Source organism: Cucurbita pepo, chromosome 14, assembly GCF_057944985.1.
Source record: "Cucurbita pepo subsp. pepo isolate OVF chromosome 14, ASM5794498v1, whole genome shotgun sequence".
Classification (NCBI taxonomy): domain Eukaryota; kingdom Viridiplantae; phylum Streptophyta; class Magnoliopsida; order Cucurbitales; family Cucurbitaceae; genus Cucurbita; species Cucurbita pepo.
In genome coordinates this window covers 2,836,476-2,853,786 of record NC_141811.1, presented here as the reverse complement: position 1 = coordinate 2,853,786, position 17,311 = coordinate 2,836,476, and the positions used below count along the sequence as shown (strand labels likewise).

Below are 17,311 nucleotides of genomic sequence, written 5' to 3'. Positions count from 1 at the left end.
GACGTGTTTTAAAAACCTTGATGGAAAGCTGAAATAAAAAATTTAAAGAGGATAATATCGAGTAACGGTGGGTGTAAGCTGAGCTGATGGTAGATAAATTGTTCATCCGTCTGCATCCCAATTTTTGTTTATGAAATAATATTTAAGTAACCTCTAATTCGTTGTTATTATTGAAAACGAACTCATTGAAAATGCTATTAAAATAACAATCAATCACGTCATCTTAATTAGATAATCTTCTCTTAAAATCTTTTACAACACAATTCTTTAAGCGTTATGTACACAACTCTTTTGAAAATAATAATGCATCAAATTTGATAAATGCTCGTAGACTAAGAACACCAAATAACAATCACGGCCAAAATACAAAATACGCTAAACTATGAAACAAACTTTTGGATGATCGGCAGCTACGAAGACTTCACCGATTAAGTTGAAATACTAATTGTTTCCGGTTTGCAACTCCAGCAATTGGCATGCATTGCGCATAGTTGGTCGTGATTGGGGATGTTTTTGGGAGCACGAAATTGCTAGACTCATTATCAAACTCAAGTCACTGATTGTTCTCTCGTCTTGAGGAAGCGCAAGACGAGAGTCTAAGATATCGTTCAACTCAACCTTATAATCAGGTGAAGAATGCAACGATAGAATTACGTCTCCTGGATGCTTTCCCATCAAGACTTCAAATGCCACGACACCAAAGCTATAAACGTCACATTTCTCAGTCGCCACCATAGTGTATGCAAGCTCTGTCACATTTGAAGTTCATCTAATTAGTTAAGGAATCTATTAAACACAAAATTAAACTCGAAGAACATTAAATCTCACCTGGGGCAACGTAGCCATGAGTGCCAGCAACAGTCGTCCAACGAGACATGTCGGGTTTCAAGAACCTCGCCGTACCAAAGTCTGCAAGATGTGCTTCAAACTCAGAGTCCAACACGACATTGTTAGCTGTAACGTCGCGATGTATAATCGGAGGCCGACAATCATGATGAAGATAAGATAGCGCTTGTGCAATGCCTTTTACGACCTCGACCCGCTTCGACCACTCGAACGCCTTCGCTTCCTTTTCTCTACTCAGAACATGAGCTAAACTCCCTCTTTCAATATAATCATAAACCAAAAACGTATGAACACCTCTAGAACAGAATCCATACAGCCTAACAATGTTCCTATGCCTTACTTCTGTCAAAGCAGCTACTTCATGCTCAAAACTCTTCTGATTCTGATACCCCTTTTCATCATCCCATGAATGCAGCTTCTTCACTGCAAACACCTCACCTCCAGGCATTTCCACTTTGTAAACCTTCCCTGATCCTCCTTCCCCTATGCAGTACTCGTCGTCGAACTCGTTCGTCGCATTGATTATGTCGGAATACACGATTCGACCATTGAAATACCAAATATTTGAAAACACTTTCTCCCTCACTCTTGTCATGTTTGCTTCGGGATCGTGCCTGGTTTTCTTTCTAAGGATACAAAAAACAACCCCAAAGATTGCAATGGATACTAAAAGTACTCCCAATAAAGATGGGACAAGAACCTTTACAAGGTTTTTGTTGCTGTTCTGTTCTTGATCATCTGTCATCACAGGACTATTGCAGCGTGGGAGACCGTTCAAATCTCCACATAATCCTCTGTTGTTACTAAAAGCTTCTAATTTAGCTGTTTTGAAGATGCCTTCACTTGGAAGAGGGCCCTCTAGATCGTTGTTGGATAGATTAATAGACACCAAGCTCATCATGTTGCCTAATGAATCTGGTATTGATCCAGAAAGATTGTTATGAGACAAGTTTAAATTCTCCAAGCTTCGAAGATTCCCCAAAAGGGAAGGAATTGCTCCACTTAATGAATTGTGGCTTAGATCTAGCAAATCTTGCAAGGTCACAAGGCTTCCTATTCGAAATGGGATTGAGCCATTCAGCTGGTTCATGCTCAAGCTTAAATATTGCAGCTTCACACTGTCGCCTATTTCAGAAGGGATTGATCCACTCAACATGTTCATGGAGAGGTCTAGATGTGCTAAATTCACAAGGCTTCCGAGCTCGGCAGGGATCGACCCAGAAAGCCGATTGTTTCGTAGTCCAAGTACCGATAGGCTCGACAAGTTTCCGATGCTTTTCGGTATCGATCCAGAGAGATTATTCGACGAAAGCTCGAGCTCTACCAGATTCTCCAACTGAGTGATCTCATTTGGGATTTCGCCATTAACCCTGTTGCCTGTGATCCTCAAAAGGGTCAAGTTTTTGCATTCTCCCCATTTTGGAGAAAGATTTCCATTGAACTGATTGTTGCTTAAGTCGATGTAATTAAGCTCTGGATACACTCCGAAATCTTGGTCCAATGATCCGGTAATGTTGTTGCTCTGAATCAAAACACGGTATAAACTAGGACAGTTCTTCAAGCTCATAGGGATTGGACCGGTAAAACCGTTGAATGCAGCTGAAAAATTGACGAGTTTCCCTCCTTTACAGACATCGGGAGGTAAACTACCTATGAAATTGTTTTCAGCAAGATGAAGAACAGTCAAAGATGACATATTTCCCAAATTCTGTGGCACTTCACCAGATAAATCGTTGATGAACAGACGCAAATCAGTCAAGTTCTTCAAATTTGCAATACTTTGAGGAATTTCTCCAGAGAAATGATTGTCATTGAGACGAAGAATGTTTAAGTTACTCAAATTCCCCAAAGACTGAGGAATTGGACCAGAAAATTGGCTTCTATCAAAAGCAATCAAATTCAAAGACTTGATATTCCCAATCTCTTCAGGTACTCTGCCTTCAAGCAGAGTATCTTGAAGCAAAAGATTCCTCAAACTCCTCAATCCAGTTTTGGAATTACCAGACCCATCTGGAAAAAGACGAGAATCCAAAGACCCAGTAATGGAATTACGAGAAACATCAAGCTCAAAAACCTCTGTGAGATTCGCGAGAGACAGAGGCAGAGTACTGTTGAGAAAGTTGGTGGAAAGATCAAGAAACTGAAGCTTTGAAAGAACACCAATGGAGGGGGGAATCACACCAGTAAGATTATTGATTTTGAGATCAAGACGAAGGAGATTTGGAAACGAAGAGAAGTTCAAGTGATAGAGAGTACCAACTAAACCAGTATTGTCGAGCTTGATTTCAACGACGCTGCTCTGTTTATTGCACGAAATGCCCCGCCATTGACATGGGTTTGAAACAGAGGAGCTCGAGTTTAAAGGAACAACCCATGAATCAAGAATCGACTGCTTGGGGAGACTCTGTTTCCATCTCAGAAGAGCTTCAGTTTCCATGGCTATGGCGTCAATGGCTTCAACAGAGAGAAGAAGAAACAGAGTAAACGAAACAGAGTAGCACCATCGTCGGGTTTGGCTATGAGTAGCCATAGTTGTAAGCTCCCAATTGGGAATTTCAGAAAGATATCGTGAAGATATATAGAAGAAACGAACTGGGTTGATGAACATGGGTCAAAAATTCAACCTTTTTTGCCAAGTTTCGAAGTCTTCAATGTGAAAAAAGAAAAGAAACAGTGTGCAGATTTGGAAATTTTTTGATAAAAACGACCAAACAGGTTACCACCTTTTCAAGTCGCTGTCTTCTCTACTTTAGATTCTGTCTTGTTCTAAGTATTCAAACAACTAATTTTCCTTTTTTATTTTAAAATTAAATCACGTGTAGTGGTTGTGTTCTAGCCGTTCTTCAAGAAACTAAAATATTTTATCCATAATCTATGCTAAATCTAAGAACTTAGGACGTTATAAAGCTAAGAATATACATATATATATATATTTAAAACTTGTAACTTATCTAATATTTTATTAGTAGTTGAAGGTTTAATTATGTTAAATATTGAAGGGAAATTTGAAGGGGGAAGAACAGAAATTTCTAGAAAATTAAATTCCAAGTTGACAATAAACCATATGATCGTTGAATGTGTGACTGAAGTGAATGCAATGGTTTTCTAAAAGCCATGGAAATAAATTATAATTTTCAACAAATGTGATTATTAGGAAAGAGATTTATTGACTAATAAATAAATTTTTATTTTATTTTATTTTATACGATATTAACCAACTTTGGAGGTTGATATTATTATAAAAAAGATTTTTAAATTTTAAAAAAATGGTGACAGACTCGAATGGCCGACGGATAGGACCAGCTTTGTTCATTAATATTGGAGGAGTTGACTTTGACCAAATGGTTGGAGGTGAATAAAATTGGATTATTATATTATTACAAGTTGAGAAGAACAAACCAAATCTTTCCAAGCTTAAAAAGTGGTCCAATTTTGAAAGGTTGAAAATGAATGTCTTTCTTTTTAGACGCATTTTAAAAATTTTGGGGGAATCGAGCAAGAAAAGGTTTAAAGAGGATAATATCTGCTAGCGGTGCGTTTGGACCGTTACAAATGGTATCAGAGTCAAGACACTGGACTATGTGCCAGTGAGGAGGCTGTGTGCCAGTAAGGACACTGGGCCCCGAAGAGGGATAAATTTGGTGGAGACCCACATCGATGGGAGAAAGGAACGAGTGTCAGCAAGGACGCTAGGCTCCAAAGGGAGGTGGATTGTGATATCCCACATTGGTTGGAGAGAAGAACGAAACATTCTTTATAAGGATGTGGAAACCTTTCTCTAGCAAACGCGTTTTAAAACTTTGAGGGGAAATTTGAAAGGAAAAACTCAAAGAGGACAGTTTATATTAGCGGTGGGCTTCGGCCGTTACACTGAAATTACGTAAATATTTAAAAGAATTACAACGTAAATAGTTGAAAAAGTGAGAAGATGTGCTAAGTTTTCCACCTAACCACTTTGAAAGAAGTCTCCACAATGGGTTCAAGGATTGTGGCCAAAAGTGGGCAACACTCTACTCCACTTCGTCTACTCATAATTTAATAATTGAAGCTTTTGAATGTGTTTTACTTATTGTTCTCTGATTTCAAGGCTAAAAATCATTAACAAAATATAATGCTAAGATAATTTTAGAAATAATTTAAAAATCAAATGTGGGCAACACTCCACTCCACTTTCCCGTGGTTTAGCGTGCACTAGCTGAAGGGTAAGCTCAGGAGTACATATATGCCTACCTAGTGGGTCCATGTGCGCATACGTGAGTCATGGGTATAAAAGTACTATACATCCAATTTTTGGCCTAGATTTGGAAAGTTGAGTACAAGAACATGAAATGATTTTATGGAAGGATAGGTCCCTTCATCATTGCTTGTGTATGTATTACCCGACCTTTTTGGAGGTACTTATTAGGTACTTCTTAAAATACTCAAGCCACGTGTACTCTTATTTTTTTCAGGTGAAGGAAATGTATCTCTACACGGATGACAACATCATCGTAATGACCATAGAATAGAAATTAGGGTATATGCATTTTTCTTGTTCCATGTAGCCTTTGGAATAGACCAAGACATTGTTTATTCCCTTTCTTATTTTTGTAATTGTTTTAACGATTTTTTTTGTTAAGTTCATGGCATTGTTTTAAGAATATGTTCACAAATGAGGTAGATTTTGTTACGTAATACAACTTTCTATTAAAATTAAAAAGAAAAAGAGAAACATTAAAATTATTGTAGGGTGAAGAACATAAGATTGGATGGGATGCTCCCCAAAAGACAAGAACAGCAACAAAAAGAAGAACACAGAGCTGATCCAGACAAATGAGGTATCAAGGGTGGTTGCTTAATATGGGAGGAACATAGCCTCCTCCCCATGGGACATCATCAGCAGTTGGTTTCTTTGCTGTACCCTTCCCAACCTCTCTGTACTCCATTGCCATTTTGCCTGAAACCAATTGAAACCATGAAACCATGGATACTACTACTACGTATCAGAGAATAGTAATGGGAAACAAGACAGACAACTTACGAGTACGAGGATTGTGGAGTAAAGGGTTGCTGTTGGTTGCAGAGGCAGTGGAGGCAATGAGAAGCAAAGCGAAGAAAAGGAGCTTCAAGAGAAGGGAAATCCGGATCCTCCTGGGGGACGCCATGTTTTTTAATAAGCTTTTGGAGGTATAGCTCAAGGCCTAACTTTGTTTACTTATATTTAAGATGCCCCAACTTACAAGACTTCAGCTCGTCGCTGTGGCTGTGGCTGTTGCTACTTCCACTTCCACTCGTGAGCTCCAAGAGTCAAACATGTCGGCCATGTTTGAGTGGTTGGCACTCGGGTTTCGTGGCCTCAGCTTTCATGACCTCACACTACCATAGATCTTTATTTTCTTTTCTTTTTTTTCATTTTATTTTTATCTCTCGTGGAGATGTCACAAGTATTTTAATTTGATTGATAAATTTCGATAGCTATCACGCAATATATTTTGTCTTTTTTCAGTAGTTCATGTCCTCGCTTACATGGAGGTCACCCAACATAAAATTACTCAAGTAAAACACACTAAATTTAGAGTTGATTGAACCCCGAAAATGAAGGTGCACCTTATTAGTGTAAATAGTGACTTTCAATTCTTTTAACTTTTTCTTAGTAATCCTATTCTGAAGATCGCTCTCATTCAAATGCGTTCTTCGTTCATTCATATACCCCTTTACTCAAGTGTCACATGCCCACCAGCTTTTGTTTTGGTTCATCTTCGAACCACATCTTACTAGAAGCAATACCGCTCTGATACATCGATAACACCTCACATGCCCAGAACTTGAAGTATGATTTCGAATCTTTAATCCAAATCTTAAGCATGGAAAGCTATCGGTCGGTATATTTGGCCCTCAACTTTTTAAGGGCGAACATTTACCACTAAGCTCTAAGTGTAGTGAGATCAGTCATCGAAGTGAAGGAGGAGGAAGTGCAGGAGTTGTAATTTCATGCCCCTTAGGCTACTCGTCTTCAGATTTTGAAGAGGAAAAAGGTGAAGAATAAGAGTACCAAGGTTGGCAGGTGGTGCGACTGTTTCCTACCTACCACGTACCTCCGTCGACTTGGGCTGTGAAGTCAAGGAAGTCGGCCATTTCTTTCTTTCTTTGTATTCACTGCTCACTCTAAGTGATAAAATTGCATATTTTTGTGTGTTTGACATTGACATAAGTAATTACAAAATAGAAACACTGTAAACAACAAGAGTAGTATGCTATTAAACTCTGATTATTAAGCTTGAATTTAACTCCAACGACACACACACCTACGCCTTTAAAGGCCACAACCTTGCAGGAAAAGAAATTCATAAAACTTGAAGATCAGACATCCTTATTATCCAAACCCACCAAAAGGGCAAAGAAGGATAACTAAAGATAAAATACACCAACAGACCTCAAGACCTTGCCCTTAGGAGGAATGGGGAGGAGGAGGAGGAGAACGACGAGGAGGAGGAGGAGAATAATGTCCTCTCCAAGCGGTATCCAATTGTCGAGCTATTAATCTGCTGCCTCCTATCACACCATTGGGCTCCGTCGCCATCTCACCTGTTGACTCGAACACAAAAAGTGATTATAGTCTCATGAAAAGAACAGTTAAATCACTTATTAACTCAAAAGCTTAAACGGACTTACGGGCTGTGCGTGTGACAACGTTAGCCCCAGCAGGTTCTCTTGCAGAAACACTGACAGCAATAAGAAGGAAAGCCAAGAAGGCAACCTTCTTCCAAGCAACCAAAGCTGTAGGTGAAGCCATTGGTTTGTGATTGTACAAAGCTCAAAATTGTGTGTGGGATTAGAGTGACTTTGGTGGGTATATATATTGGCTAACCCAATACGCTAACGGGAGGGCTTCACTTTCAAGGAAACAGATTTCAAAGTTTTGGTCTCCACAACACTTTTTGACTCGGAGACCGTTTGGCGATTTACCACTAGCGGTCTTTACCAACTTTTATATTTTTCCAAGGAAGATTCACCAACCTGTGTTACTCAGTCAATGAAGCCGGCCGTCTATATACTTCCGTTTAATATGTTCAGAAATTTCTGGCAATAATTTACATATCATTGTAATGGGTTTGATGGAAAACAATAAAAATATCATTTGTTCCACAGAAATAAGAAAGAAGTAAAAGGGACTAAGATCTTGTACAGTACAAGGATCACTTGTTTTGCTTAGCAGTAGCAGTTCTCTGAACAGTGGAAACACCATCTACGAATTTGGTCCGGAAAAGTACATTGGCATTGTTGAACATGCCTTCTTTGAGTGAAACAACGATGAACTGTTGGACCAAAGAAATGAAAAGGATAAGCTACCATAACATTGTCTGCTTGGATCAAAATGAACCGACAGTCCACACAATTACTGATATGAATCTTTTCTTTCAATAATATTTCATCCTGGTAGAAGTCATCCCATCTTAAATCTCATATTTTGATTGTTTAATGGCTAGTAAACCAATTAGCCTTTCATTTTGAAATGCAACTGTACGGAAAACATGTTTCAAAAAAAAATAATAAATGAGATGAGTGTCGAGAAAATGAAAGAAACCTGTGAATGTGGGAAGTGAGCCTTGATCATCCTCCCGATGTTCTGTGTATGGCTCAAATCAAGGGCTGCATCAACCTGAAAATCAAGGAACACACAATGATGGTTGCATATCAATTTGATGACAGGATGTTCTCCTATATATAGGGACAGAAGTGAGTAAAACAAATTAAACTAAAAGTGAAAAAAAAATGTCTTATCATGACACTTTCCCGCTGCGTTGTAAATAAAAAAATAAAAAAAAATTCTTCAAAAAAAAAAAATTATATTATCCTATTACTTCCAATCAACCCTTTGATCATCTCTTTCCTTCTTTTTGTTACCCTTTTGGGACCTAAGAAGTACAGCAGAGTGAGATATTAAACATACAAGCACCCATTCCCAAACCCCAAGAAAAAAGAGGGGATAAAAGGGAGAGCAGCAAAGAAAGGAGAGAAAAGGACACAGATGAGAGAGCTCACAGTAATCTTAATTAGCTCAAAAAAAGGTCAAGGAAATGTGCTAAAAAGAGGCGTAAATCATCCGGTGTAATCCGGAGCTAGTCTCCATCAAATTTCCAAACCAAGATCCCGAATAAAAAACATAATATGTTGATCAAATTTTAAAGTGTATTTTACAAAGAACCACAGTCAAGAAAATCGAACAAACCTCGTCCAGGATATAAAGTGGAGCTGGCTTGAAGAGAAGCAATGCTAAAATTAGAGAAAGTGCCAACAAAGATCGTTGACCTCCACTTAATTCTGATAATGACTGCTTCCAAACACCACCAAATGCTACTCGTACTTCAAGACCATCTAAGAAGCTACAACCTTCAGGAGGCTCTAATTTAGCCGTGGTCCCAGGTAGTAATGTAGAAAAAATGGAACCAAAGTCACTGTATAAAGATAATATCAAACAGGATGCTCAGTCCACTTATTTGAGTCGAGGAAAACAGGGGAAAATGAACAAGATGAACTAAAATGAGATGGCTAACGATCTACACAATTCTACTCACCTGTTAACTTTTACCCAAGTAACTTTCAGGGTTTCCTTCTTTTTCTCATCTAATTCTTCGATCACCTTCTTTATTTTAAATTTATCGTTCTAAAAAAGAGAGTTTAGTTAGTAAAATGAAGACAAGGAAATGTATGCATAATTGATGAAACTAACCTCGATGATGTTCTTCTTGGACATCAAATCATTGTACTCATCCTCCGCTTTCTCAAACATTGCCATTACTTTCTTGTTCACCCTTTTCTCAAGGCTTCATATGCAAAGAGAAAAGTTTAGAGGGGGTGACAGTAGGGTTGTAACGATTTTAGCATTATCTTTCGAACTTCACAACAATTCGTTAAGCATCTATCAAGATCGGTATTGCATAATTGCAAAAGCATGCACAATATGCCCAAAAAATTAGGATAGCCATTTAAATAGTAATATTTGAAACTTGAATTTCTAAGCCATGCCACTCACCTGGATTGTTGAGCCTGCAGTCTTTCGAGTTCTTCTATAGCTTTACAAGGATCACGTGATTCAAAATCATAATCAGTTCCACTTTTTCCAAATAGCTGTTTCTCAGATGCAATCCATGCATGTTTCTCAACCAATTTGTCCACTCGAACAGAACAATCTTTCCTTTCCATCTGTAATCGTTTTACCTAACATAAAAGCAGAAGGCACTGTTTATTGATAGTGTCAACTCGATTACCTTAGAATGAATACGATATTAAGTATTATACATCATTTTCCATTTTCTTCTTCTCAATACTCATTTCACTAAGTTTATGTTGAAGTTCTTGCTGCTCTTTGACAATGCAACTGATTTGGGAATCACATTCCTTCATCTTCAAACGGACTGCATCGAGCTCAGACTGAGCCAGATCATTTTTACTTTTTATGGAAAGTACCTGCAATGGAGAGAATCAGGTAACAATAATTTCTCTCAACTTCAGGGAGCTTAAGGTTTGTCTTATACCTTGGCCCTCTTTTCTTCTAGTTCCAAGGTTAAATTGTTAATTTGTGTTTTCATAGCAATTAATTGAGCCTCTAATGTTGCCTTCTCTTGTACAACAGCTTCCATTTCCATGACAAGCTTCTCCCTTTCATTTTCATGCCCCTACAAGCAAGTAGGACCATGTGTTAAAAAGGATGATAAGTTAGACACCATGCTCACAAATTGATGGCACAGTTGTTAATAAATTATCGGAATATACATTAACAATTAGCTATCATGGAATCGCCAGAAGAATAGAATTCCAAGGTGCGTGGCTTCCCCCAAAACATTTTCCATATTACATACGCCTCAAATCCTACAATGAGCATATGAAGGTGTCTGGATGAAGTACTTCATTTTCCTGTAATATTTGTGTTCTAAATAGTTATTCAGTTTTATAACCTATCTCGTCACTTGTTAAAGCTCGAAATTTTTTACTTGACTAAGTGAGCGCAAAATTTTGAATCTAATAAAAAATAAAAGAAATACGTACAGGAGGGCGTGTATTCAACACGATATTATACTTAATTACCAATTTTCAATGAGAAAGTCAGGAATGGTAATTTCTACTGAAGCCGTGTACCTTTAAATCCTTTAAACATGACTGCAGTTTAGATTTCGTCGCCTTAATCATTTGCTCAAGGTTTTTTAACCTTCCTTCTCGATTATTGTCATGCTCTTTGATTGATTTTTCAAGCAACGAAACAGCATTCACACAATCCTTATATTCAAGTTCCTTTCCTTTGGCAGTAGCTTTTGCTTCTTCAAGCTCCTGCTCAATCCTCTTCACCAATTCACCAAGCTTAAAAGACACCAAGAGAACAGAATAAAAAGCCGAAACAAATTTAGTTCAAGATAAGAAGACTCGAGCATCAAATTACAATCTAAACATAATTCCAAACATTAGACTTATATAAAGAGGTCAAAAGTGATAAAACCTTATGATGCTCATTTTGCTCTGCTCTTGTCTGAAACAACGAGAGATCATTCATTTTAAGCTCTAACTTCGCCTTTAAGTCCGTAAACTTTTTTTGGAGTGGAAGGATCTCTGAAATCTGACATAAAAAAACAATTTAAACATAAGAATTTTGAAATAGGTAGCTGACCAGAACACCATTCAACTTTCCAAAAGTATTCCGCCACAAAGAAGTACTGAAATAATTTTAAATAGCCACAAGAAATGCATGAAAATTGTGCAGCCTTCAATAAGTAATAGTTAGATAACTTGACAAATAATCTATAAATACACTTGGACGTTGAGTTTTTTTCCCCTGTGAATAAAGAGAAATTTTGACAGAAAAATACGAAGACAAAGCAGTCTATATTTGTTTGTTTACATTAAGAAATTCCTTCTTCGTGTATCATGTAATAAAACCATGTATTACCCATCGACATTATTGTTCTTAAAACCAAGAAATGGTATAAACTGCAACCAATGAACTTCAGAAAGATATTGCAGAAATCCTACTAGTTGGCTTGCTTATATTTCTTTCTTTCCATAAAAGTCGAGAGAAAAACTGTACAGCGTACCTTTGCTTCAATGTCGGATAATTTTTTCTGATGCATGGAAAGCTCGGCTTCCATCCCCTTCAAATCATGAAGCTGCCTCAACAATTGACCACCACCCCTGTCAAGAGAGATAATTGCTTAACAAGCTGAGTTCAAATTTTGGAAGTATCTTAGCAATTAAAGCTTGAAGGCAAATATGCTATTTTTATTCAACATATACCCAGGTCAAGGGCATACAGCATTCCCTGAACCTAATCAAGAGGTTTTAAGTATGCAAGAAACACCTGTTTACTTTGCATATCCATAATCTTTAATGTTCATGCTAAATCTATAAACAGAAACGAGAGTTTAGAGGTATACTTGCGACTTCCTCCAGTCAATAGACCACTCGGCTGAAAAATGTCACCTTCAAGTGTAACACTTGGGGTGTGAATTTCTCTATTAAAAGCAACCTGTAGATTGATAAATAACAAAAAGGCTATAAGCAGACTTATTATTTTCTCTAAGAACACATCATTTCTCTCAGCATGGACACTAAATTAACATACCTCTTTTGCAGCATCAATATTTTTGCAAACAAAGGTTGAACCGAATACATACTCCATTGCACTCTACAATGCACACCAATTTAGAGAAACGTGTTATTTGCATTGAGAAAACAAAAGTTCCCTAACAACCAAAAGCACAATTGCAACCAAGTCCATTCATCCGTATCTTGCTATAAAAAGAAAACATTTCTAGTACAAACTTGAAATGGCCATCATTATTGCATACAACCACAACCAGGTTGCTAAATCAAACTTAAACTGCATAAAATTCCCTTTATTTCCCAACAATCAATTAAATCATCTTTCCCTTGATCAAGATCTCACAGAAAAGAAACGCCTACATATATCAACAATTTAAGGCTATAACCACATCCAATAAAAAGGAAAAGTCTAAGCATACCTTCAATTCTTCTTCATACCCAACTAAAGAAAGTGCAAGTTCGGCATTCTCCTTCCCAACCTAAAAAGGTAACCGATTGAAAAAAAAAATCTAAATAAGCGAACTTAGAATGCCTATACTGTGAAGATAACTAAGTTAAGTAACCAACCAATTTGACAGCAGCATGTTGAATTCTTGGGGGAACGGGATTAGATTGTATCTTACTCAATGGTATAATTGTTACTCTCCTCCGAAGATCACCATTCTGAAGCAACTGCTTTCCAGTATTTTCATTGTCTACAACTATATTAAACATTTTTCCACCAGCAGTGACCTGCATATTCACAACTTGAGAGCACATATTCTAGTACATATTTATGAATTGCAACATTTATAACAAGCTACCTCTAAGGCGGTCATTGCAGAACTATCTTTTACTTTGATAAGTTTTGCAACTACTCCTTTGACCTTTGACCTATCAAAATTTTTTACAGGGTCACGGTATTTGAATTCAACGCTAGCTAATTGTGCTGAAAGGTTGCGTATCTCATCTTTCAGCTTTTGTACTCTCTCCATTTCAAATGCACGTTCCTGCATAAAGATATAGGTTAACATGATGATCAATCAAATCAATATCGATGCGTTAATTAGTTAGTACAAAGAATCAAAGAAATAGCACTGGCCTTCTGTAAAGCTTCTAACTGGCCCTCTTTGTATGGGAGAGACTCCAACGAAAGCTTGACATTCTCTACATCTTTTCTTTTAGTACTTAACTCATTCTCTACAGAAATAGCTTCTTCACGCTTCGACAATAATTGCTTAGTTTTCTCCGCAAGTTCCTTTCCACAATGGCTTATTTTTGTTTTCAATTGTTTTAGTTCGGTTTCAGCACTCCCAACAGCTACTTTAGCATCGCCTAGTTGATCTTCAAGACATTTCTTCTCATCTCCACTTCCCTTGCCAGCTGATACTCCCTGTACAAGTTTTTTTTTTTTGCTTAAATCATACATTCAAATGTCGAGTGCGAGAAATGAAATGTCAATAATTCAATCGACCCATGAAACCATCGGTTACCTGATAATCATACATTCAAATGTCGAGTGCGAGAAATGAAATGTCAATAATTCAATCGACCCATGAAACCATCGGTTACCTGATATTCTTTCTCATAATCTTCCAAGTTCTTAGTCAGCTTTTCAACTGATTTTCTTAGATCAGAAGCTCCTTCTTCAGCCTTTCTAACAGCAGAGGCTCTCTCTTCCACAGAGTTTTTTGAATCTTCTATATTACTAATCATCTAACAAAACCCACATTTAGAAATTAGAATACGTTTATCTAAATAACGAGCCAAAGATGTGAAATTCCATATGAACTAAAGATAACTATATAAGAATTTCAATCAAGTTCAAGAAGCTTGATGGGACATATAAAATCATGTTTGAGATTGTAAGCCAGAAACCTTTTCAGCATTTTCCTTTTCACCCTTGAGAGTGTCTTCGGTATGCTCCAGTACAGTCGTTTCCCTAATCAGATCATTAGATAGCAGATCTACTTTATTTGTTAAAGTTTTTACTTCACCCCCCATATTGGCTTCCTTTTCTGCAACCAATGTGGTGATTTTTGTCTCCAAATCTTTTATTTCCGACTGCATCCTTACTGTACTGTCATCAATCTCTGAAATCTTTGCCTTCATTTGTTCTACCTGACTAACTGCATTATCCCTTACGTTCTCAGCCTGCACATATTCATAGGCTATGCAAAACCTCTTAAGCCTATCTAAGTCAGCATTGCCATTTGACCATTGCATGTACTGCATTCGTTCTTTCCTCAGCTTCTCTAGAGCAGGCAGTATCTCCTTGTCAAGAAGATTATTGATCTCATCTACCTTATTTTGCTTCTTGTCAAGTGTTTTCAAAGCAGCCTCTTTCTTTGTCTCGTACATTCTTGTCCCTGCAGCTTCTTCAAGCATAGATAAAATTTCCGGCGGTTTCATATTTAAGACTTTGGTGATGCGGCCTTGCATAATCAGAAAGTGTGGATTATTAACATTAAGCTGCACTGAGTGGAAAAGATTTTGAACTTGAACAGGCTGCGCAAGCTTCCCATTGATCAGATACTTGTTCCTCCCTCCAACCACAATCTGTACAATGTGCCAAATTAGCTTCAAACATCAAATTTGATAATTTGACAAAAGAAGAGTCCTTGATTGAGGGATAACCGTGTTTTTTCTCCTTACTTTCTATAAACACAGGAAACTATAGTTGTATGGTGTATAAGTTACTAATATCTAAATTTTCCACACGGCTAAGCTAGTTAATGAGAAATTCCAAAGGAAAAATATGAACAGCAGCATCTGTGCAGCAAATAATCAAGAAATTGTAGACCTCGATCGACAGTCTGTTTACTATCCACTACTAAACTGAGGCAATAGTAACGAAAAATCAACTAGCGGAAAAAATAAAATTCCATAATATTTAAACAAAAAACATAAAGAACAGCTACAAAGTTACAACACCTGTCTGGTCACTGTAATCTCCTGGTGATCCTCATACCCAAGTGGACTCCGTTTCCTCTCAGAATTATCGAACACAATCGACACAGTTGCCTTGGTAATACCCGCTTGCCCCTGCTTGTACACTAGCTCCTGAAGATTCGAAGCTCGAACTTGCTGCAAATTGGTAATTCCCAGAACAAAGCAAATCGAATCGAGAATATTGGACTTTCCAGAACCGTTAAGCCCAGTAATTGCATTGAAGTGAAGATCGAAACCCGGTACAACAGTCCTCGTCGCGTAGGATTTGAACCCCTCCAGACAGATTTCCTTGATGTGCATCGTTTCCAGATACAGGGAAGGCTACAGCTACAGGTCACAGAAGCTCAAAACCCAGATTACACTCAAATTCGAAAAACGAAAACGGTGTATTCTGAAAGAACCCCTAACAGAGATTGTTAGAAGGGTTGTTCAAACGCTAGTTAATCGGATTCGGAGGTCGAAACCCTAGAGCTCTGGATTTTCAGAGAGTTGTGGGAGAATTTCGAAGTGAAAAATATCTGAAGTTTGCTTCATCGACCGGGCGAGATATAAAAGAAGAGAACTCTCGAAGGCGGGAAATCGCTCAGTTCTTCATCGTCCCCATTTTCAAAAAATATAATAATTAAAAAGAAAATAGGAGCTTTTTTATATTTTAAAAGTATTTTTCATCCGCAATTATTTTCTTAACGTAATTTCCCGTTTTTTTTATTTAAAATCAGACTTATGGGCCGCGGCTTGCATCCATGTTGGATCCATTTAAGGCCCAAATAACCAGACAATTTTTAAAAAGAAAACGTATAATTTTTATTGAATTTTCCCCAAATAGAAAAACATTAAAATTTTTAAAAAGGTCTTGGATCTCTGCATCTATAGATGGTATGGGAGCGTATAATTATACATATTAATTTTTATAAATAGAATTTTCTACGATTACCAGAAAAAAAAATACAACTACATCTAAAATTGATATAACTCGTTGAAAATTGTTGAGAGGGGAGTACCACATAACTAATTAAGGGGTTGATGATGGATTTATAAGTGTTGGATGAGGAAAGTCCCACATCCCCTAAGTTAGAGAATGATCATGGGGTTTATAATCAAAGAATAGTCTCTCCATTGGTAGGAGACCTTTTGGGAAGCCCAAACCAAAACCATGAGAACTTATGCTCATAACAGAGAACTAACATAGTATTAGAGTTGTGTTCAACTAACATGGTATGAGTCATGCCCTAAACTTAGTCGTGCCAAGGGGGGCTCATAACAGAGAACTAACATAGTATTAGAGTTGTGTTCAACTAACATGGTATGAGTCATGCCCTAAACTTAGTCGTGCCAAGGGGGGCGCACTTTATTCGAGAGGAAGGGGCGCACTTATTCAACTAATAATAAAAATTAAAGAAAAAGTCAAACCAGTAGGAATAAGATAGTATTTTGACATTATTGGGATTATTGTGGCTTAGAAATGCATGGTCAGTTTCAAGTGATTCATAGACAAATTAATCCATACAAAGTGAGTGGAGGAAATGGGAATATGATAAGCTGTTTGGAATCTAACTTGGAAAGCACCAGCACAGCCCAATGCACCGACGATTGCAGGGGTAAAGCTTCCCTATCCCCATCTAACATTTACAAGAAAACAAATGCTTTTCCTTGTTTTTGTTGAAGGAATATTATATATGTATTGTTTAATTTAAAGAGAATAATAGAGTTAGAGAAGTGTTCAACTCTACAACACTAAATTCAATATTTTAACATATCCCTTGTAAATTAAAACAAGTTTGAGTCACGTTTATGCATTCAACAAAAATTCCATCATCAAATCAAAACGTAATTTACTTTCCAAACGATTCGAGTTCATCGACCTAAATTATGAATCGCTTGCTTGTCCTAACACTGTTTGGATTCCGAGAAAATTGCTCAGAACAAAATCATAAATCCTATTGCAACAGATCCAAACACGAAA

At 37.3% G+C, this 17,311-nt stretch overlaps 2 protein-coding genes across 2 annotated transcripts; both read right to left on the bottom strand.

The window, feature by feature from the left end:
* Positions 1 to 197: 197 nt before the first annotated feature.
* On the bottom strand, positions 198 to 3,503 carry LOC111809835 (uncharacterized). Its single transcript, XM_023696272.2, has 2 exons — positions 829 to 3,503; positions 198 to 749 (listed from the first exon to the last, which is right to left on the bottom strand). Exons 1-2 carry the CDS (start codon positions 3,452 to 3,454, stop codon positions 442 to 444), a joined length of 2,934 nt encoding a protein of 977 aa, XP_023552040.2. The 5' UTR covers positions 3,455 to 3,503; the 3' UTR covers positions 198 to 441.
* A 3,556-nt stretch (positions 3,504 to 7,059) lies between these two features.
* Positions 7,060 to 15,946, bottom strand: SMC2 (structural maintenance of chromosomes 2). Its single transcript, XM_023697457.2, has 21 exons — positions 15,331 to 15,946; positions 14,275 to 14,955; positions 13,969 to 14,112; positions 13,499 to 13,789; positions 13,221 to 13,406; positions 12,985 to 13,149; positions 12,837 to 12,896; positions 12,437 to 12,499; positions 12,249 to 12,340; positions 11,910 to 12,006; positions 11,318 to 11,434; positions 10,963 to 11,181; positions 10,362 to 10,502; positions 10,126 to 10,293; positions 9,860 to 10,044; positions 9,557 to 9,650; positions 9,402 to 9,490; positions 9,056 to 9,281; positions 8,411 to 8,485; positions 7,498 to 8,141; positions 7,060 to 7,410 (listed from the first exon to the last, which is right to left on the bottom strand). The coding sequence occupies exons 1-20, from the start codon at positions 15,646 to 15,648 to the stop codon at positions 8,022 to 8,024; spliced, it is 3,531 nt and encodes a 1,176-aa protein (XP_023553225.2). The 5' UTR covers positions 15,649 to 15,946; the 3' UTR covers positions 7,060 to 7,410; positions 7,498 to 8,021.
* Between the last annotated feature and the right edge of the window lie 1,365 nt (positions 15,947 to 17,311).